The sequence below is a fragment of the Carassius carassius genome, chromosome 16, assembly GCF_963082965.1.
Source record: "Carassius carassius chromosome 16, fCarCar2.1, whole genome shotgun sequence".
Classification (NCBI taxonomy): Eukaryota; Metazoa; Chordata; class Actinopteri; order Cypriniformes; family Cyprinidae; genus Carassius; species Carassius carassius.
This window is the reverse complement of record NC_081770.1, coordinates 7,532,128-7,554,235: the sequence shown is the minus strand read 5'-3', so window position 1 is coordinate 7,554,235 and position 22,108 is coordinate 7,532,128. Positions and strand designations below refer to the sequence as shown.

Here is a 22,108-nt window from a genome sequence, read left to right as displayed (position 1 = left end):
AGGAAGTATAATATATTGAGTACAAAATAATCATCTACTTTCTGTTAAACGTAGAATAAAATTAATGAAAAACATTAAGCAAAACAGTGAACTGAGTGCTCTACAAAATACAGTTTGCAATAAACATTTTCCAAACACTGTAAATCCTTAAATGCTATATGACAACAATTACCTGCACACGGAGCAGCGGAAATGAGAGAATGGTGAGTCTTACTAAGATACAATGCAGCTCCATATATTTGAGAAAAGATTTCAGTTGTTTAGAAAGCACATGAAAAAATGGCGCATATTGAAAGATTATGGAGTTCACGAAAACACACAATACTATCCAAATACTCCGAATTATGAACAGAAAACACACTCTAAAAGTCAATTAGTTTCCACTGTATGCAATCCTTTACATACATCATCTAACATTCGATATGAAACCCATATTTTTTTTTTACTTTTAATGTGGAGCATCAATAAACGACTCACCCACAGCAGTTCTCTCTAGCTCTGTCTGCTACAGTTCATTCGAACTCAGTGCGCTATAGCGCCACCAGCGCAGCCAATAGGAAGCGCGATCACATTACTACTATATTTATCCTGTTACACTTGAGACACCAGTGTGCAGCGAGAAGTACTTGTTACACTTGGGTGCTGCGTATACATGGAGTTTGCAGCTTTAATCACCTTTTTGGTAATTTCGTGACTTGGCTGACGACAGAACTAAGTATCTATGCAGTTTATCGTGCAGGTTATTTATGGTGAAGTGATATAGAGCCTGCGCAACATATCTGTGTACTGTCGAAGAGTATGCGCTGAGCACAGTGAAACGGCAGTGAAGTGTGTTTTACTTCTCATCAGAGTGCAGTTCACTGTTCTTCTGAAGCTCATTTGCGCTCGTTTGAGTGACCCCCGGCCCGCCCCTTTTGCAGCCGTTACATGACTTTCTTTCATAACAACAAAGAAGAACTTTCGATCTGCGTACAACCTGTGATTAAAATGAAGCTTTTTTTTTGGAGTGTTTTGCTTATGCACGGTAAGGCATTTATAGTTTCTCTTTCTGTCAAAAATATATGTTCTTGCGAATGATTGCACAGTTGTGTACCAGTTTTAATCATGCAGTATGCATGCAATAGCCTACTGGTGTGCGATATGAAGATTTTTAATCGTGGACGGGAAATGTATACGATCTGCTTTTGAAGAAATGTTGTTCTTGTGCTGCAACGCACAGTCCGTCAGCTGTATGGAATTACATTTGTTTCAATAATAATGAACAAAACTGAACGTAACTTTTTCACAAACTATCAAAAATATGCCATTACAAAAGAAGAAAAATTAGTCGCACAAATGTAACAGGCTCTTCAAATATACTTCATTCTTTGTTAATGTTTTTCAAAGATTCGTTTTCGCTGATCGTGGATTCTGAATGCATTGCCACATAATTCGCTTACATTTTGCAGTTTTTGTTTGGTGTTTTGACACAAACCTGGCACACTTTTTCATATTGTGTCACCTTAAAGTACCAAGCTTTGTCTTTATTATAGGGTTATATGTTTGGCTGTAATGCTCAAACAGCTTGCTAAATAGAAAAATATGACACTAATTCATACTTTACGTGATTTATAATTTACTCTTCATTTCTTCTTCAGGTGCATCTGGTGTTGATACAGACAGAGTCTTAGTGTTTGTGATGGAGGGAGATTCAGTGAATCTACAAACTGGTGTTAAAACAAACCAACGAGACAGAATTAGATGGTATTTTAATGACACTCGCATCGCTCAAATCAGTGGAGATCAGAGTAAGATCTGTACAGATGTTCAGTGTAATGAAGGTATTGAGAGATTCAGAGACAGACTGAAGCTGAACAATCAGACTGGATCTCTGACCATCATGAACACCAGAATCACAGACTCTGGAGATTATCACGTAGAGACCATAATCAGCGGCAGCATCAGTGAAAAGATCTTCACTGTCACCATCACTGGTGAATCATTATGTTTAAAAGCAGTTTGTATTTGTTTGAATCACATGTACTTTTTATTTATTTTATCTTTATGCAGTCACAGTCAGAGCTGGTATTCCTCTTTACATGTAATGTATTCACATTTGATTGATCTCTTTTCCTGCGAAATGTAATTTCTAGAATTATCTGCACTGCTTGCATTGCTGTCTTTGACAACCTTCTATTATAATTTTTTTTTCTTAGTTTATCATTAATTCAAAAATGCTGAGACTGGGCAGAATGCAAATGATAACGACATTCAAAATAGCTTCCATTCAAAATAGCTGGCAACAGTGACTAAGCGATACAGTGTTTGCATATTGTGTTTTCATGCAGTGACATAAAGCTTGTTGCTCATTAACTGATCTAACTAACTCTTTTTGATTAGGAGAGGCCAAAACCAGTGGCACTGAAGGAGAAGATGAAGCCCCTGTTCTGTCAGGTAATAATAGTTCCAGGGAAAGACACAGATCTGCTCTGCTGCATGTCATGTGACCAGAGTCACTTGACACAATGCCCTAAGGAATACAGAAGGGGTGTGCATCTGTTCGAGCTACATATTCTCCGTACAGTGGAGAATATGTAGAAAATGCTAGATATGAGCTAGCTGAAGAAGTAGTGCAGAGAGTTTTGCAGAACTTTTATATTGATGATTATCTGAGTTCTGTGTCAATGTGAGAACCATGCCGTTATCTCTGTAAAACAGCTCAGGAATAAGTGCAAACAGACCTTTTATCAGGACACAGTGTGACATTCATTCTCTTAGCCAGCAATATGGTATTTGCTGATACCTCCAAAACAGGCCACAATATGATTAAAATTCAATTCGGGATCATGTGTAAGGGATCATGTGTGAACGGGACCTTTTTTAAAAATACCAGTAAATTCATTCGGGCAGGTTTCCAGTATGAGAAGTCGTGACATTACCAGTAAATGAATGTTCTCTCAGAACGAGAGTGCAGAAAGAGATTACAGGTATGAGTATTAATTTCAGAAGACATGCTGATAGCAGACATTCTGGGCCAATTATAACATTCTGACACAGATGATGCATGACAACATTATTTCTCCTGTAGTTCAGTTATTAGTTTTTGAAGTCGTCTAAGGCGTATAGACTGCAGGATCTCTAAATGTCAGATGTAGCGTACAAACACTTTTAACACTTAAATATCACAGTTAGTGCATTTTTGCTAAATGAGCACTCACACGGGAAAGTGAAGTAAAATATGCAGATATTTCTGCTGATTTAGGCAAGTATGTGTGGGAGAATGTGAAAAACATAAATTAAAGTCCATGAAATGCAATGTTGGTAAATCATCACAACATGTTTACAAAAACAAGTTAGAGGTCATTACAGATTAATGAGGTCACAGAGTTTACCACTGTTCTGAAACTGGTTTGTGTGGATGGTGCTTTACAGTTGTTTTAAGTTCAATATTTCTCAAAGCCTATTTAATGTAAAAAAAAAAAAGTTTTTAATTATAATGTTGAATGGCTATAGTTAATAGCTCAGATGCATTTAATAGAGACATCAGCAGCAGGTATCTGGTTCCTCAATAAAGTTAGTTAGAATGTTAACATTTTTTTTATCTGTTCTGCATGAATTATCATTTCTGTGTGCACACACACACCTGAATGAAGCGCACACAGAAAGCCTCCGCTCAGACAGCACGCGAGTAACACATTGAGTTTCTCTTTCACATCTTCTTGATCAAATACAGTACACACACAATTTTGTCGTGATAAGTATGTTGTTCACACAAACAGTCGGTTATGTCTCAGCTGAACGTAAAGAGTTCTGAAGGTATCGGATGTGTGTCAAAGGTGTGTTATTGTTTATTTGATGTATTTCTGTTATATTGTTTTTATTTATGCTATGTTTTATGTAGTTAACATACTTTTGGCAAACGTCAGGACTTTCACTTTCTTTCAACTACTTAAAGATAAATAACTGAAAAAAGTAATAAGATGAAGAAGAATTTTTTTATTTATTAGTGGACCCATGTTCTTTTATCGCAATATACCATAGAGAATAGTGGCACGTGTCTACATGGATGATAATACAATGATTAAAATAATTATGAAAATATGCTAAATGAATTGTTCAGAAAGTGTGAAAATACTGGATATCTGAACAAACATAATTAAGGAGTGCTTTCTCTTCATGGCGATCATGTATGAAGTTGGATGCTCTTAAACTGAATGATTCATATTTACTTCCGGATTTGCAGGTGTTTTATATTGTTGCATGCAGATCAGACTAATATCTGTCTTCCTCTGTTCATTACAGCAGTAAAAACTACAGGATCGGATCAAGGTTCTAGTAATTTAGTACCAGCAGTACGTGTGGCTATAATCCTGCTGGTCGTGGCTGGTGTTGTTGGTGTTGTTGGTGTTGGTGTGACTTACTGGCACTGCAAGAAGAATAAACCAAGAAGACAGGAATTTAAGTATTACACATGACAAAGTAAGAGAAAAACAATTAGCTTTATCATAGTTAATTAGGAGTTGTGTGATGTGTGTTCTGTTCAGGTTTTTCATTGTCAAACAGCCTTGAACACCCATTTTATTAATAATACATAACTGAAATGTATAGGTAGACTGTACTATTTGTGTGTATTTATGTATGCATGTATATATATTACACCTTTAGACTCTCTTTCAGGTACACGTGATAAAGCAAAATTCAGAGATGGACTGATGCAGGATGAGAAGAATAGATCAGAAGAAATTGAGATTGGGTTTTAAAGACACACAATTTGGGTTGCAAGGTAAAAATATACTCGGCAAAAACCCAAAATGGGGGTGATACTGCATGGCTTGTTCATTAATCATCATCATAATAATTATCATTTAATGGGTTATTTCTTGCTTGGTTTTTTAAGAAGATATTATAGCTCTTATGTCTTATAACCCTTGCTGATCTTATTTTTACCCCACACAGGGATTAAATTTTTCTAGAACACCTTAAATCCTGTGAAATCCTCTAAATCCTTGTGTAGATTACACAAACTCGGTACACAATAAGTTCATTGTTTTAAATGAATACAGTTGCAGCATACTTTGTGGTTTTTATTCAAAAGTGTAAATTTTTACTCTACATTTTTATATTTTGTTTAATATGCCACTTTTATGGTATTAGCCAAAGCAGGCTTTTTTTGTGTGTGTTTGTCCCTTTAAATACAAAAAGAGCTGTGCTCCCTGCAGCTCAGAGGGTGGAGCTTATATGTGTAATATTTTCAAATAGTTGTACTTTTTATATTCTTATAAATTGTTGTTATGTATGCATGTATAAAATAAAAAAAATCCTATTAACTAGTTGCTAGTTAACGTACTACCATGCCCAATATCTCTCTGATCAGTTGTAAAAATGTAAAGATGTTGTAGATATTACTTTTCTAAAAAATAAAATACTTATTTGAATACTTCTCCTGACCAATATCTCTCTGATCAGTTTTAAAAATGTAAAGATGTTGTATAGATATTAATTATTTGAATAAAATCAAGACAACTCTCAATTTTCATACTGTTTGTCTGCTCTTTCTTTGTGAATTGTAATGCTATATAGTTCACCATCGTGTTTTTATACAGAAACTGACAACATCTACAGCATGATCTTGGATGTTTGACATTTATTGTTATTCTTACTCAAATATCTAAATAAAACTTATGAACTATGAACAAGAGTCTAATCAAATGATGATGTTCTCGATAGAAGATTCAGACACAGACTGAAGCTGGATCAGCAAACTGTGTCATCATCTCATCATCATCTCAAACACAAGAACTGCACTGGAGTTTATCAAATAGTCATCATGAGTAAACCAGAGATTAAATATAGATTGTGTTGCTCTCTATGGTGAGTAGAAATGTACATAATACCGTTTTTCATATAATGGAGATCAGTAATATATTGGGCCCTAAGGATCTGAGGCACATGCTGTATTGCTACATTTAAGTGAATGTATGTTTAAGGAAACAGTTTATTGTCCAGCATCAGTGTGTCTGATCTCAGCATCAGTCTCTCTCTACCTCTGGAGGTGGAATATCAGGAGAAAAACAGCTACAGCTGTGTGATCAACAATCCCATCAGAAACCAGACCACACATCTGGACATCACTCAACTCTGTCACACATGTTCAGGTATGGTGATACTAATACTGATTTACCTGTCACGTGTATTTCTTCTGTTGATTATTCAAAATACAACTTTTTGTGTTTGTCAGATGACAGAAGGTCAAACCGTTTTTTTGACGGCACTTCAGTAGCCAATAAAGATATCCGATCGTAAAGGGACCAAGTGTTGATATCTGAAGCTTGGAGCTTGGAGAAACAAACTACATGGTAGTGTTGTCATAAATATTCAAATGTGGCGAGCGCTTTATTGTGACACGAGAACGCTGTCATGTAATCGCAGATGTGATCTGTCAAATAGGCCTCACTTATACAGATGAACTGCTTGTGCACAGACTGTGTTCGGTCACCATCTCTCCGTGCTTTTAAAGTAGAAATTATTTCTCTTTGCTCCTGGATTATATTTTGTCAAAAGTTATCAACCATTCAGAATAAATCCACTCCTGACCTCTAGCAAAACCAAAGGCTAATACTGGTTGAGTCAAACTTCTATTTCCTGAAGTCAGACATGACTGTTTTGAACACCAGATGTCACTCTGGTTAAAGTAAATCTAAGTGAATGTCTTCATGAAATACCAGGTAACATTTCCAACAATTTGTAACACATATTATGGTTATATTTATTTTCCATGTGAAACAGTTTCTGGTGAACCGCCACAATTATTTCAATTATTGTTATTGCAGTAAAACTGTGGTAATTATCAACTAAAATGACAAATATTAGTTTTTTGTGTTTGTTTGTTTGTTTTTTTTTGTTTTTTTGGCAGAAACTATATGGTAAACAACTTTATTTCACATGGTTTAATCAGCCATTTTTATTTATTTTAATGTTTTATTTGATTTGATCTCAAACGCAGTAGTAACAGATGCCTGCCTAAGCAAATACCACATGACATGCTTTATTCTGTGGGATTCTGATTCTCATTCCTCTAGAGGCCAAATGATGTTAGTGAGGTGGTGCTACACATGGAAATACATCATACACAACTCAGTGTGAGTTAGAAGTCAAGTATGACGGCGTTTTAGTGACACGTTTAAAAAAAAACAAAAAAAAAACAACAACAACATTATGAGACTAAAGTTGTAATATTTTGAGAATACACTCAAAATTATGAGAATGAAGTTGAAATATCATGACAATAAAGTAGAAATTATGAGAATAAAGTTAAAATATTATTAAAATAAAGTTGAAATTATGAGAATAAAGTCTAAATTACGAGAATAAAGGCGAAATACTATGAGAAACTTTAATTAAACTCAATTTAAATTACACATTTCCACAATATGCAAACCACGGCACTTTTTAAATAAATCATATATTATTTTTTCCAAACCAACTACATTTGATGGGGGGAAAGGATTTGATGTTCATGAACAACAGAGCAACCTAATATAATATAAATGAATATAATTATATTATAGATAGATCATTTACTGTGAAATCCGCTTTCTCTCAGATACACAGAGCCGATCCTCCCTTTACACAAAATACACAAGCTGCGTATAGGGTCCCCGAAACACCAAGGGCCTACTGGGATATTCAGGAGAAGATTGGAGCATTAACCTTATTTTAACACAAGCCTTTTGTACGACAATCTGCAGACAAATACTGAAGCAGTCAGGCTAATTTAAAATGGGTCAGCGGTAGGGCTGCACGATATTGTAAAAAAAAATAATAATAATAATGTTCTTTTTTTTCTTTTTTTCTGTGATATAATAAAATATGGAATAAATAAATAAAAAAATCACCAGATGACTTGAATAGCTCTATTTGGAGAAAAAAAAGAAAATCTATTATTATTTTGTGATTTTGTAGGTGATTTGGTAGATGAGTAAACAGAAAATAAACAAATCACAAGCATAAAGAAGAAATATAATAGAACAAAGATACAAATGAAATAAACTGTGCTTTATATTTTTCTGGTAAGTCTAACGTACAGTGTTCATGTGCAAAAACTGAATAATCAAATGTAAAATAAAATGTTTTAACATGCATAGTCTTCACTGTATAAACTAAACCTAATAAATCTGTGTGAAAGCTACAGTTGTGCTCAAAATTATTCATAACCTTGGAAAATATGATCAAAGGCAGCGCTGAAAATAAGTCTACATTGTTTATCCATTTGATCTTTTTATAAAAATATAAAAAAATAAAAAGTGAAAAAACTTGAAAGTGGCTTTTTAAAAAGAGCTAAAGCTTAAAAATGTAAATTTCCACCATCAGGGCAATAATTAAGAATGTCCAATCAGCTAAAGATGTTACAAATCTGTCTGGAAAATGATGTGTGTCTATTTTTTCTTAAAGTGTGGTGAGGAGGAGCATTTGAGTGGCCAAAGACTCTGAGGAAGATCAAACCTGAAGAAACTGGAGAAAATAGTTGAGCCTCGGGTCAGAAAGCCTACAATAATAATAATAATAATAATTCAAAAAGCCCATACATCAGCAAATGTTGTTGGGGTAGGTTTAAAGAAAAATCTAGAAAAAGGCTCTCATCCAAAAACAAACTCCAGCATATTCTGTTGTCCGACATGACTGGAACTTCAATTAGTACTGGCTTCCATGGTAAGATGAAACTAAACACAGTCCTGAGTGAGAAGCTGCGGTCCGCTATTACTGTTCTCTTGCTGTAGCTGCTGAAGATACATGTCAGCACCAAAGAGACATTCAAATTGTGGTCTGTTGGGATGCACCACAGATATAAGAGTCTCCATAGACAGCTGAGGACACGGTGGTTAACTTTTATTTTCGAATGAATGTCCCAGAAAAATAAAGGAAAAGTCCTGGAGGTGTGCAGAGATTGCTTCTGAAAGAAAAAACGTGTTGTGCACAAATGTCCAGACTCCAGAAAAAGTAAGCATCATGCATTATATTTTGCTTTCCAAAAGAGCTTTTGGTTTATCTGTAAGGCTAATGTTGCTAAAGCTACAATTGACTCTGCCTGTTTTCACTAAAGCTTCCTTCACGTGCTCCAGAATGATTGTGAATAGGAATGCGGTAGTTAAAAATTGCATTGTGTGTAGGGTCAGTAACACGGTCACCATAACACTGGTGTGCCCCCGAGCATGAGCTCTTCAAGCTCTGCAATCTTCTGAGAAAGGGGCAGGGTTGCCAGGTTTTTGCAATAAACCCTCCTTCGGCAACAATGTTGAAGTAGGCCAATTCTGCGGGAAAACCGCGGACTTAAAAACTGACTCTCCAGGCTAGAAATCTCTAAATGGACCATGGATCTTTCAACAAGAAAATGATCCACAAATATCAAAATCAAAACCAAAATGGGTCACTGAGCACAAAACTAATATTCTTCCATGGCCATCCCAGTCCCTTGAGCTGAACCGTATAGAAAATGAGTGTGGTGAACTGAAGAGGAGAATGTGAATCTGAAGGGTCTGGAGAGATTCTGGATCAAGGAATGGTCTCTGATCTCTTATCAGGTGTTCTCCAAACTCAGCACTTATTACAGGAGAAAACTCAGAGCTGTTATCTTGGGGAAAGTATTGAATAAAGGGTATGATTCATTGTGGCCAGTGTGTATTAGAGAAAAAAATATTTATTTCATAATGAGATTCAGAATGAAAAGTCAGTTTTTTTTTTTTTTTCAATCAAAGATCAAGAGGATGAATGCTACAGATTTATTACCGCAGCCTTCTTTGGTCATATTAAACAAGGGTGTGAATAATTTTGAGCAATTTCTTTCTCAATTGTTAACCTCCATCTGAAACCATACCTGTGTTTAAAAGGATATTTGCAGGGACATACATTTTGGCGTAATTTAGAAACTTTTAGGGGTAAACAAAGTACTAGCCCCTGACAAGCCCCTAAGTGCAGTTTTTGCATGTACTTTTTTTTTCTGAGAGTGTTTCACCAATGAAGCATTGTTAGTTCTCCAAAACAGTGAAAGTTCGTCATTAGATGTTTTCCTTCAGAAAACTTACTTTAGTCATTCACAAGCATTGACACACATACTCAGGAACAACATGTGCTCTCTGTCTTCAGTAAGAAGGTCCTCCTACAGGATGTGGGATATAGGTGTGATAAGGTTCTTAGAAGTGACCTTTGCTAAATTCTACTGAAATATCACACCGTTACATAATCTGAATGTCATGGACAACAAGATTAATCTTAATCCAAAGACTATATGGCATTATTTTATGTTTCACAAAGAAATATTTTGAATTTATATATTTATATTTCACAACATTTTGCTTTCATGGTTCATGTTTTGTTAGCTTCTTATCAGCAGGAAACAAGAAGGAAACAAAACAAAAAACCCATATGCAATCTTCTCACCTATAGTCACCACATGCATATGCTGCTTGTCCAGCAGAATCGACAGTTGCATCATCAAACCACATTGTTTTCCAGACTGGACGTCAAATAGCAAGTTTTTGTATTGCTTGCATTCAATCACAGTCACAGCAAAAGCACATTTGGACTTGCCTTTTGGAGTTCCCCACTTCACATGAGCTTCATGATCACATTAAAATGAGTTAAACCACAGATTTTATTCTAAAAAAAAATCTACTTTCTCAGAATAAATAATCTGAATGAACGCCTTTACCAAAAAGTAGTATACTTCAAGTTTATTGTATTAGGTATACGTAAATAAAGTTATACATATGTAATTATTACATCTTCATTGGTCGACATTTTATTCCATAATGTTACAGTTTTGATGCTATTTCATGTCAGATGATCGTGTTAGATTACATGTGTTAGTATCCATTGCTTGTTTTTTTCTTCTTCACTTGTGTTTTTTTGGAAGTTCTGTGCAGAAGATGTGTACTAGCGCCCTCTACTGTATAATAATGAAAACACAGATTCTAGGAGCACAAGTATAGCTCAAAGCTATTTTTTGACTTTTTGTAAGTCAATGAGTACATAAAACCCATTTCTGAGAAGTACATAAAAAGTAGACTACAATTATACTTTCCAATGTTTAAAAGAAGTATACTAATAGCACACTTGAATAAGCTTATTTTTCATAAGGGCGTGGATGAGTGTAAGAGAAATCTGATTGTAATCAAGGAAGTCAGCATTCTTTCTTTATAGGCTCATGAGCATCAATATTGTTTGAGCAGAAGGCGCATTGTTTAGCTGCACTGCGGTTTGTGTAAATGCACTCAAGCCACCTCTGAACCACATAAAACAGTCTGAAGGACCGTAAATGTAACCATCATTGGTGTTTGTGCTTTGACAAGTAAAAGCAGCTTCTTAGAATCCTCCATGACTTGTAAATGAAAGCCTCATCACTGAAATCTCAGATGAGTTATTTTGCGTGTTCAGGTTTAGCTGTCGTATCTGTGGAGGGAGGAGAGAGAGAGAGAAGATGCAGCGGAGGAGTACTTGTTTTCACTGTCTGCAAACCACAGACGTTCAGTGTTTTAATCTTGAGCGCCTTGAGAGATTTTATTTCAGAGCGCTGAACTGTTGAGGAAAATGGTCGACCGATTCGTTTTGTTCTGTTTGTGCTGTTGCTGTCTGGTTGGTAAGTTAAACATGTCATGCTTTATGGTAGCAGATGAATTATTTAGTACAAATTATTTAGTGCTTTAAATCCAATCGAGGCGTTACAATGAGATGTAGGATTTGTAGGATTTTTGACATTTTAGTTTTTGAAAGAAGTCTCTTCTCACTAAGGCATTTGTTGCAAACAATACAGTAAAACAGAAATAATGTGAAATATTAAGATTTCAAATAGCTGTTTCCCTATAGTTTGTTTCTTAACTGTTTCCTGTGAGGCAAAGCTGGAATTTTCAGCATCATTACTTCAATTTTCAGTGTCACATGATCCTTCAGAAATCACTCTGATATGCTGATTTGCTGCTCAAGATACATTTCTGATTGGTAGTTATGAATGTTATAAAGAGTTATGATGTTTCTTTTTTTTTTTTTTTTTTTTTTTTTTTTGGAAAACTGATAGTATTTTCAGGATTTTTTTGATGAATAAAAAGTGAAACATTGTAAATTAACTGAATGCATCCTTGTGATAGATTCAAGCCTGGCGTCTAACGAGTAAGACTTTAGGGATTTCGCTTACTTTTTAGATGTTTTAAAGTGATATTAGTGTGGAACTCTTTTCGACTTAAATACATAAATAAATATTTAACCAGAACTTGTTCTCCAGGTGTGTTTGCTGATTCAAACGCGGTGAAGTGGGTGTCAGTGACGGAGGAAGATTCAGTCACTCTAAAGCCTGATCTTAGTGTTCAACAATCTGACAATCTGATCATGTGGAACTTTAATGGGTATCTTATTGCAAAAATCATCACCAACCATACCTCGATAATAAATGATGTTCTTGACGGGATATTCAGAGACAGACTGAAGCTGGACAATCAAACTGGATCTCTGACCATCACAAACATCACAACTCAACACGCTGGAGTTTATCAAGTAACCATCAGCAGCAAGACAAAGTCTGTTTATAGATTTAATGTTACTGTCTATGGTGAGTAGAGGTTTACAGTTTCTTTTGTTTATCTAATACCATATTTCATATATAATTGACACTTGCTGTTTATTCTCTCCTGTTTTCAGCTCGTCTCCCTGTTCCTATCATTATAAGTGACTCCCCACAAAATTCATCATCATCATCATCATCATACTGTTCATTGTTGTGTTCAGTGGTGAATGTGGGTCATGTGACTCTCTCCTGGTACAAAGGAAACAGTTTATTGTCCAGCATCAGTGTGTCTGATCTCAACAACAGTCTGTCTTTATGTCTGGAGTGTCTGGATGATTCCTACAGCTGTGTGGTGAGCAATCCCATCAACAACCGGACTAAATATGTCAACGTCACTGATCTCTGTCGGCCATGTTCAGGTATGTTAGCATCTTGAGGGAAAAGGCTATGCATGGCAACAGTTTAGGACTTGATTTGCTGTTCATCTTTTGCGAATGTAAAATGTTGTTTGCTTTTGTTTTCTCAGATTGTGCCTTCTGTTGTCATGCTTCTGAAGCTCTCGCCCGATTGGCTCTCTCCGTCGTGGTGGGTGTGGCTACTGTCGCTATTGTATTTTATGACATCATCACATCCAGGAAAGGTGTAAACGAGAGACATCATGACTTACAATATAAAACAGCTTCATGATAATTCAGTGTAAATCCATTATCATTAGCTTTTTGTTCTTGTTTTTATGCACTCCTTTGGCTTGGGTAGATTTTATATGAATTTTGTTTACTGTAATATGGAATGTTCAAAATTTCCGTTAAACTAATCAGTGACTTCAGACCTGTTCAGCACTAAGTTGGACTAAAATTTAACTGAGATAATGCTACATGACGCCACATGAAGTATAGTGAACGAAGCACATGCGTTGAAACGCTCTTTGAAAAACAAATTGTCTCATACTTCTGTTCTCTTATCTATTACTTCCTAATGGAGCTATCACTTATCTCTCTTAAATGTAAAAGGCATTTGAGATATTGTAAAAGAAAAGCTATACTTTTGGTTTGCAAAGAAATTAAGGCAGAATATATATATATATATATATATATATATATATATATATATATATATATATATATATATATATATATATATATATATAATTTTTTTTTTTTTTTCAAAAATCCAAGTCAAGTGCAGAAAACTTTTTGTTTAGAGTAAGATCTAAAAGGAAATGGATGGAAGAAGGTGAAAGAAACTGCAAATATCTTTTTTAGTCTTGAGAAAAGGAATGCAGAAATAAACTAAGTTAGAAACGTATTGATTTCTAAATTTGTCTCTTAGTATAATGCAGATATGTATTCTTTAGGAGAGGATCAAGACAATGCAATTATTTTTTAAATCAATCCAGAAACATTGTCTTTAGAAAGTAAAACAGAGTGTTCTCAAAACCTCTTCTCTAAATGAAATAGAATTCTGTATAAAAGCTCATAAAAACAACAAATCCCCTGGAAATGATGGGCTTACACCAGAATTGTATTAATTATTGATATAGTAATTTATTAAATTGAGACCCTTTAATACTTTTTCTGGATTTTAGAAAAGCTTTTGATACAGTAAGCAATCATTTTATAATTGATTCATTTAAATTGTTTGGTTTTCGGACAAAAACTCATCAAAAGTGAAAGAATTTTAAAAATTAATTGGTGTAAAACTGAGTATTTCAATATTGTCCCATATCATTTAATTCAAAAACTTGAGGGATTACATTTTTTGTATATAACTGGCAGACTTCCCGTTGCTTTGGCCAATTATCACAAACAAGCATCATTTTACTGGTCACTTTTGTACAAACACAATTTTTCTCCTAGCAGGTGTTTTATATTGAACAATGGCAATATCACTCATGATAACAAGTCATTGCATGTGAAGCATTGAGTTCAGCTTAACGTATTAATTGTAAACAAGATTATTGACAAGAATGGGCTTTTTTGTAAATGAAAAAATAATACAAAATAATAAAACAAAATAATCAAGTCTATTTCTAGTGGCATAATAATTTTAACCAAAATATCTGATGTAAAAAATAATATAAGTGTTAAAATATCCGTTTTTTTTTTTTTTTTTTTTTTTTGTAAATAGTCTCTCCTTTATGACAGGGGCTTTAATAAAAGTTTATGTCAGAAACTCCCTTAATGTAATATCCAATCCTCCAAATGGATAAACCTCAGTATATATTGGCACAGCATCTGGATGTTACCATATAAATATGTAATTTCTAATAAAGTAAAATAAGTACTTTACAAAATTATTCACAAATGTTATCCTATAAATGCAGTTGTTAGCAGATATATTCATAGTGTTTGTGATAAGTGTACCTTTTGTAATGTATCTGTTGAAGATACTGAACATTTATTTTTCTCTTGCCCTTTTTTCTATTTCATTTTGGGTTGGCTTTAAAGTAGACATAAAAAAGCCAGTCATTTAGAACCTCATTATATTTTATTTACATTATATTTTACCATTTATATTATTAATCTGTTAATTAATAATTAACTTGGCAAAGTTTTATATTCATAAGTTAAAAGTAATTCAAAAGAAACTGTCATCTATTACAAAACACTGATCTTAAAATATGTTTTGAAACCCTTTCTAACATGAGATCACAAAATAAGGAGCTTACAAAAACCATACAATTTCTAAAGCTTTTCTAACTCTTTTATTAAATTTTTTAATATAATAATATATATGTTTGTATTCATTGTGCATTTTTGTTGTTGCTGCTCTGTTTTGCATGCTTTGAGATATGCAACGTTTACCTGTTTACACTGTGCCTTTGTGTGATGGAACTGAATATATATATATATATATATATATATATATATATATATATATAGTAAAAATGTGGTCCGTATTTTACAGGTCGGGGTGCACGGTTTAGATTCAAGCCTTATTAATTATATATGTATATATATAATTGAAAAAGAAAACCGCTAGTTTGAGTCTATCCAAGTAGTTGATACGACAACAGCGCCTCCTGCAGGTTGTTCAAATGTACAACTGACGTAAACTATGCATTGCGTATCAAAAGAAAACATTTCTAAACGAAGGAAACTTTTCCACTCATATGTCATCTACCGTATATAAACTTTTTTTCTTTATCAACCCCCTCAAGCGTGTTCGTCGTCCCTTCACTAATCATCAACACTAATCCATAATCAATCATATCAAATATCGCATCCATCACGTGGTTTGCGTCAACTCCAGCCTCACGCGACTGTTCACTGAAGGTGATGAACACACTGGCTACTCGGTGTCAACACTAAACTCAGTATGCAGAACCTCGGATTAATATTTCTGTTCCTATTATTTGTAAACGGTAAGTTGTTATATTGATTTAATTAATTGTTCATATTGAAACGATACAGAGGTTTAGTTCTGTTCGATTTACGTGTTTTTAGGAAGTTTGGTGCCTTCCGGGTCTTTTAAGCCCCAAATTTGAGCTTATTACTTATTCATATATATATATATATATATATATATATATATATATATATATATATGTATATGTGTATATATATATATATATATATATATATATATATATATATATATGTATATGTGTATATATATATATATATATATATATATATATATATATATATATATATATATATGTATATGTGTGTGTGTGTGTGTGTGTGTGTGTGTGTGTGTGTGTGAGTGTGTGAGTGTAATATATATTGTTTGTATACCTTACAAAATCTTAAATGTTCCAACACCTATTATTGAATTGCTTTCTCCCACATTAATCTCTATTCAATAAACCACGTGATAACGTTGCCAGTTTCTTAAAAAGAACCTGAAATATCAAAAGTATTCAGACCCCTATGGTATGAAACTTGAAATTGAGGCACACGCCATTTCCAACATCTTTGAGATTTATCTAAACTTTATTTGGAGTAAAAATGTGGTCTGTATTGTACAGGTCAGGGGTGCACGGTTTAGATTCAACCCTTATTAAACACATCTGATCCAGCTAATCGAGTGATTTAAGCTTATTCAAAATCTGCATCTTATATGTGCTGGAACTAAACTTTACAGAACGGAGTTCTCCAAGAACTGAGTTCGACACCTGTGGTTTAAGTTATGGGAAGGCTTCTGTTTTCAAATCACATGTGACTTTTATTGTAAATGACTGCTTCTGGGTTCTGCAGTGGTGTCTGGTGTTGAGACAGAAGTTGTGGAGGCGGTGTCTGTGATTTTTGGAGATTCTGTCACTCTACAGTCGGAAGTGACCCAAATACAGAGCTATGACGTGATTGAGTGGAGGTTTAGTGGACATCGCATTGCTATAATCAATAGTGACCCCAATAAGAGAGTACAGGCTGAAGTTACTGAGAAACTCAGAGACAGAATGCAGCTGGACCATCAGACCGGAGATCTCAAGATCAGAAACATCAGAACCGCAGACTGTGGACTCTATGAACTTGATATCAACAGTGCCAGAGGGTCAGCAAAAAAGTCCTTCAATATCAGTGGTGAGTGTGTCAGATGTTCAGGTGGAGTTTCAGACTCGAGGTGAATGTGTTTACTGACCGTCAGAAACATCTCTGTTCATTAGGTGTGGCATCGGATGACACGAAGGTTGTGTTGGTGATGGAGAGAGACTCTGTCATTCTACCCTCGGGTCTATCTAAAATACAGAGAGAAGATCGGATAACCTGGAAGTTTAAAGACACACTCATAGCTGAACTAAATGAAACAGCTGGAATCTTCTCTACATATGATGATGTTCTTGATGGGAGATTCAGATACAGACTGCATCTGAACAATCAGACTGGATCGCTCATCGTTACTGACGTCAAACCCAACATCTCTGGACTTTATGAAATCAACATCAGCAAGAGCAGCAGCAGATACACCACGCACAAGACATTCAATGTGACTTCCAAGGGTGAGTCGCTTCAATAGTGAAGTGCATTAACATACTTGTTTATCTGAAAAACAACGCTACATTCAACAAATTTAGCTGGACGATAAATTGTCCAAGAAATTATCGCAATAAACGATAATATTGTCGTTCTAAGACCAGTTTCAACTAATATGATGATGGCATAATAATGCAGGTACACCTTTTCAAAGATAAATAAACGTTTATTTTATTTTATGGCAGATTCAGAGCAAGAAATACCAACATGTTGACTTTGTGTGGCTTAAAATTAATAAATGTTGTATGTTATATTATGTTTATATGGCAGTTAGGGATGCTCATATTGACCGTTTAACTGTTAACCGAAAGTAAACATTTTGACCGATGAAGGGGCCGTTCACACATCACGTCTTTTTTTGTGCTCAAGTTTGTTATTTCAAATGCGTTATGCACACTCATGGTCAATGCGTAAGACCTTCGTTCAACTTAAGAACACAAATTAAGATATTTTTGATGAAATCTGAAGCTTTCTGCATAGACAGCAACGCAACTGACACGTTGAAGACCCAGAAAGGTGGTAAGGACATTGTTAAAATAGTCCGTGTGACATCAGTGGTTCAACAGTAATTTTATGAACCTACGATTTAATTCAATTCACATTTATTTGTATAGCGCTTTTTGTGATGCAAATCATTGCAAAGCAACTTTACAAAAAATTATGTTTCTACAATATTTAGTAGTAGCTTATCAGAATATTTTTGTGTGCACAAAAAACAAAAATAACGACTTTATTCAACAATTTAATCTTTTCCGTGTCAGTATTCGCTGCAGTATCACAACGACTATTTTTATGATGTCCTTAACCAGCTTTCTAGGCCTTTAACATGTCAGTAATGTTGCTGTCTATGCAGGGTCAGAGAGCTCTCGGATTTCATTATATTTCCAATATATTTATTTGTTTTCCTAAAACTAACAAAGGTCTTGCAAGTTTGGAATGACATGAAGGGGAGTAATAAAGATAGAATTTTCAATTTTAGGTGAACTATCCCTTTAAAATTAAGAAGAGTGCATGTCCTTTTTTTTCATGTGTTGCAGAGTCGAGTCGTGTCTGCTTAGGATTAGATTTGATTAGTATTAATTGCTCCTCTGTGTTTTAATGCTGAGACAGAAGGAGAGAGCAGGCAGTCTGTGATGGAGGGAAATTCTGTCACGCTACTATCTGGTGTTCCTGAAATACACAGCGATGACGTGATCGTATGGAGGTCTGAGCATGGAGACTCTATCATAGCAAAAATCGATAGAGGGAAGGTCTTCACTACGCTGGACGGAGCTGATGGGAGATACAGCGGCACACTGGAGCTGGACAGTAAGACCGGATCTCTGACCATCAGACACATCAGAACTGAACATGCTGGACTTTATCACCTGGATATCACCGGCCAGCGGCGCACAATATTCAAGAGATTCTTTGTTTCTGTCGGTTGTGAGTATCTGAAGCATTTAATGTAGGCTAATAATTGCTGTGAGAGCAGTTGAGTGAATTTAATTCTACTGTATTATAAAACAAAATAGAAATGTGCAAATGTCACTGATGATTGGTTCATCTTTTTTTCTCTTTACAGCACAGAATTGGTTTCGATATGTTATGGTGGTAATTGTTGTTGCTGTTTTGCTGTTGGTCGTGATTGGAGCTATTGCTGTGATTCGTTGTCGTCAAACACGAAATGGCAAGTATTACAAAAAGCTGATGTATTAAGTGGATAATTTGAGATTTACTGTGTAACAGAGACTTTGAAGAAGAAAAAATGTGATTTCATGTGAAAACATTTTTAATATGTGTTTAATTGGGCTCACTGCCATTAGGGGGAATCCAGTATCAGGTAAGATGCTGTTTACACTGTTATGTGCAACATAATAAAATTGTTTTTGAGGAATTGAACTTTATTTTGGAGCTTTGTCACACTACTGTCCAAACTGGATCTCGGATTATAAGTTTGGACATTTTAAAGAAACCCTTTAAAGAACTTCCTCAAATTCAGATTTTTTGGAGAAGTGATAGCAGTCTGGTCAACGCCGTCTTGTTTAATGTTAGTTTTGGACACATTTTCAGACTGAGAATTTCAACATGTCAAGAAGACCTTTTACCTTGTGTTCCTGATTAAATCTGAGATGTTTCTCTTGTTTTTTGTGTTTCAGTTAACAGCTCTGTAATATGAGAGCATTGTTTTGATCGTGTGCAATCCCACTGAAGAAGGAAATGAAATCCAGCTAAAATATGCACCAAGCTCAACCAGCTTTTGTACCATGACCTTTTCAAAAGGAATAATTTAATTAATTAAAATAATGTTGTTTTGATGTATGATCAATATTCAAGCACTAATGCTTTGTGTTTTAATTTGTTTGTCTGACAAGAGAATATTACTGTACTGTACAGTTTCCACACACATTTATATGTAGTATTGAATAGGACATGGTCTAGCAACATAAATGAAAACTGAATGCAATCTGAGTCATTTTGTGCGATCTCTAAAATACTTTTAGCTTTTTTTCGCAACCAAGTAAAAAAGTGCCTTAAAATCAAGCAGGTTTTTTAGGGAAATCTTTGTATGTTGTAAATTGGAATCTATGTTTTTACTCTTAACTGCTGTAAACTGTGAATTTGTTTGCCGTTAAATGTTTTTTTGAGTTCATTATCTGAAATAACGGAGTACTGAGCTTTTGCTGATTGATTTAAAAGTTTGGCCATTAGCATTTTAGGCTTCTTTGAAAATAATGATCTGAAGATTCATAATAGAAAGCTGTCTGAGAGACTTATGTTTATCTCTTCCATATTATTTGTTATATTCTCTCAGTTCATTTGTTGCTCATTTCATCGGTCACTGTCAAATCTTATTTTATTATGCGGTGTCTTGTCTTTACAAGTAAATTAGAAATAAGGGAAAGTCTCCATTTTAGGGTATGCCTTTGCTTTCAATTCCTGGTTTGTATTCCTAGTAGTATAATATGCCTATTGCTTGTATGTATTGCTCATGCTATCAGTCAGTCACATGGGCAGACTGTGTGTGATGTAATAAATACAGTAAATAAATATATACACAGACATTATATAGATTGTTACGGTAAAACTGGTATCAACCACTGCTGTAAATATAAAGAAATAAATACTCTTAAGATATTATTATAATAAATAATGTTTTTATATTATATAATGTAATATAAAACATTATTTTAAATGTTTTCATAGTGAGAACAAACTATTTAAAGTAACATTTTGGGTGAAATTATGGTTACCATACTGAAACGCTTTGTGTTTTGACAAAACATAATTATTTAATTATTATTACAGGCATAATTTACGCGGAAATGTGACCGATCCGTATAGTGGTCAAATGATAATAGTTTACATTTTGAGGTTTATATCTGTAGTATTTGTAGGAAGGCAGTAGTAGCCTAGATAAAATAATAACAGTTGCATGATGCAGTGTAAGTTATGTTGAACTAATAGAACATTTGAGATGGAAATTCAGAAAGGTATTACATTAGAGGCGCATTAAGTGAAAACATGCATATTTGTTGTATCAAACAAAGTGGCAAGTTTGAATACATTTCACTGGCAGTCTAGTGTACGATTATCAACGGATAGGGACACGTCAGACATTTACCAAAAGTTTTTATTTTCATGAACTGTGATTCATGTGATCCACTAGTTTGTATAAAAAATGAATGTTTTTATTCAACCACTCGTAGGGTGCCGCCTTGTTCGCGTGACGTCATACGCACAACGTCGACGTCATATGGACTTCCGCGTCAGTTTTAAATCTTGGACCTGAGCCACCACAATAATATCACACATTTGAGGGTGAGCTATTTTGACAAGTTAAATAAATAAATAAATAAAAACTAAACAAAAAAAAATATGTTGGGACACAGACTCAATACGACATTCAGCTGTTTTGTTTCCTGAGAAATGGATCGTTTTCATCATTTTTCGCGATTCATGAAAACCAGGTGCAGACCATCATCATCATCATCATCATCGTTACACTTTGTATCAAGGTTCCCTTAAGGTAAAAATGTTTGTCTAACTTACATGACTCATCTTCAACATTTTGGGCTTGGATTTTGAAATTGTCTTGCTAAAACTGGTATAAAGTTGGTTCGACGTTTGTCAGAGATTCAGCCTCTGAAATGTTCAGTACAGTTAGCCTAGCTCTTTAACGATTTAGCATAATATCAAGAAAAACGGTGTTTCAATTGTTTTCAAATGTAGAAGGGTTTTATTTGTTTTAATCTGCTTTAAAGGCAATAGAGGCTCCTGACTAAGTTTAGGTGAGATTCTGGGTCGTAGCAGTATAGGCTAACGTTATATGAAAAACATTTTGAAAGCTTTATATTGTAATCTCTGAACACGTGACAACATTTGGGCAGCTATGTCTATGTGTTATCCAGTGGGTGGCGCGCTAATGTTGATTGGGAGGCTCGAAGTAATGTTACACGCATTAAATGCTGTATAATAATTGTTTTTTTTTAACCTTAAACCACATAAACACATTCCATTAGATTAGATTCAACTCTGTCATTGCACATGTAAATGCAGTTAGCATCTAACCAGAAGTGCAATATGTACACTGCGCATGGAGAGTACAGAATAAATAATACAG

General features: G+C 34.5%; 4 protein-coding genes across 4 annotated transcripts in view; all 4 read left to right on the top strand.

Moving 5' to 3' along the window:
• Nucleotides 1–22,108, top strand: part of LOC132159328 (carcinoembryonic antigen-related cell adhesion molecule 1-like) — a 449,528-nt gene that overhangs the window by 145,700 nt on the left and 281,720 nt on the right. The gene's annotated exons all lie outside the window — the stretch shown is intronic.
• LOC132160329 (uncharacterized) lies at nt 923–5,079 on the top strand. Its single transcript, XM_059570098.1, has 5 exons — nt 923–1,024; nt 1,638–1,973; nt 2,380–2,433; nt 4,282–4,458; nt 4,657–5,079. The coding sequence occupies exons 1-4, from the start codon at nt 928–930 to the stop codon at nt 4,452–4,454; spliced, it is 660 nt and encodes a 219-aa protein (XP_059426081.1). The 5' UTR covers nt 923–927; the 3' UTR covers nt 4,455–4,458; nt 4,657–5,079.
• Nucleotides 11,321–13,335, top strand: LOC132160304 (SLAM family member 9-like). Its single transcript, XM_059570068.1, has 4 exons — nt 11,321–11,611; nt 12,251–12,574; nt 12,664–12,948; nt 13,056–13,335. Exons 1-4 carry the CDS (start codon nt 11,563–11,565, stop codon nt 13,214–13,216), a joined length of 819 nt encoding a protein of 272 aa, XP_059426051.1. The 5' UTR covers nt 11,321–11,562; the 3' UTR covers nt 13,217–13,335.
• Nucleotides 15,818–20,559, top strand: LOC132160273 (uncharacterized). The gene is made up of 5 exons (XM_059570020.1): nt 15,818–15,893; nt 16,732–17,055; nt 17,139–17,471; nt 18,616–18,930; nt 19,070–20,559. Exons 1-5 carry the CDS (start codon nt 15,848–15,850, stop codon nt 19,201–19,203), a joined length of 1,152 nt encoding a protein of 383 aa, XP_059426003.1. The 5' UTR covers nt 15,818–15,847; the 3' UTR covers nt 19,204–20,559.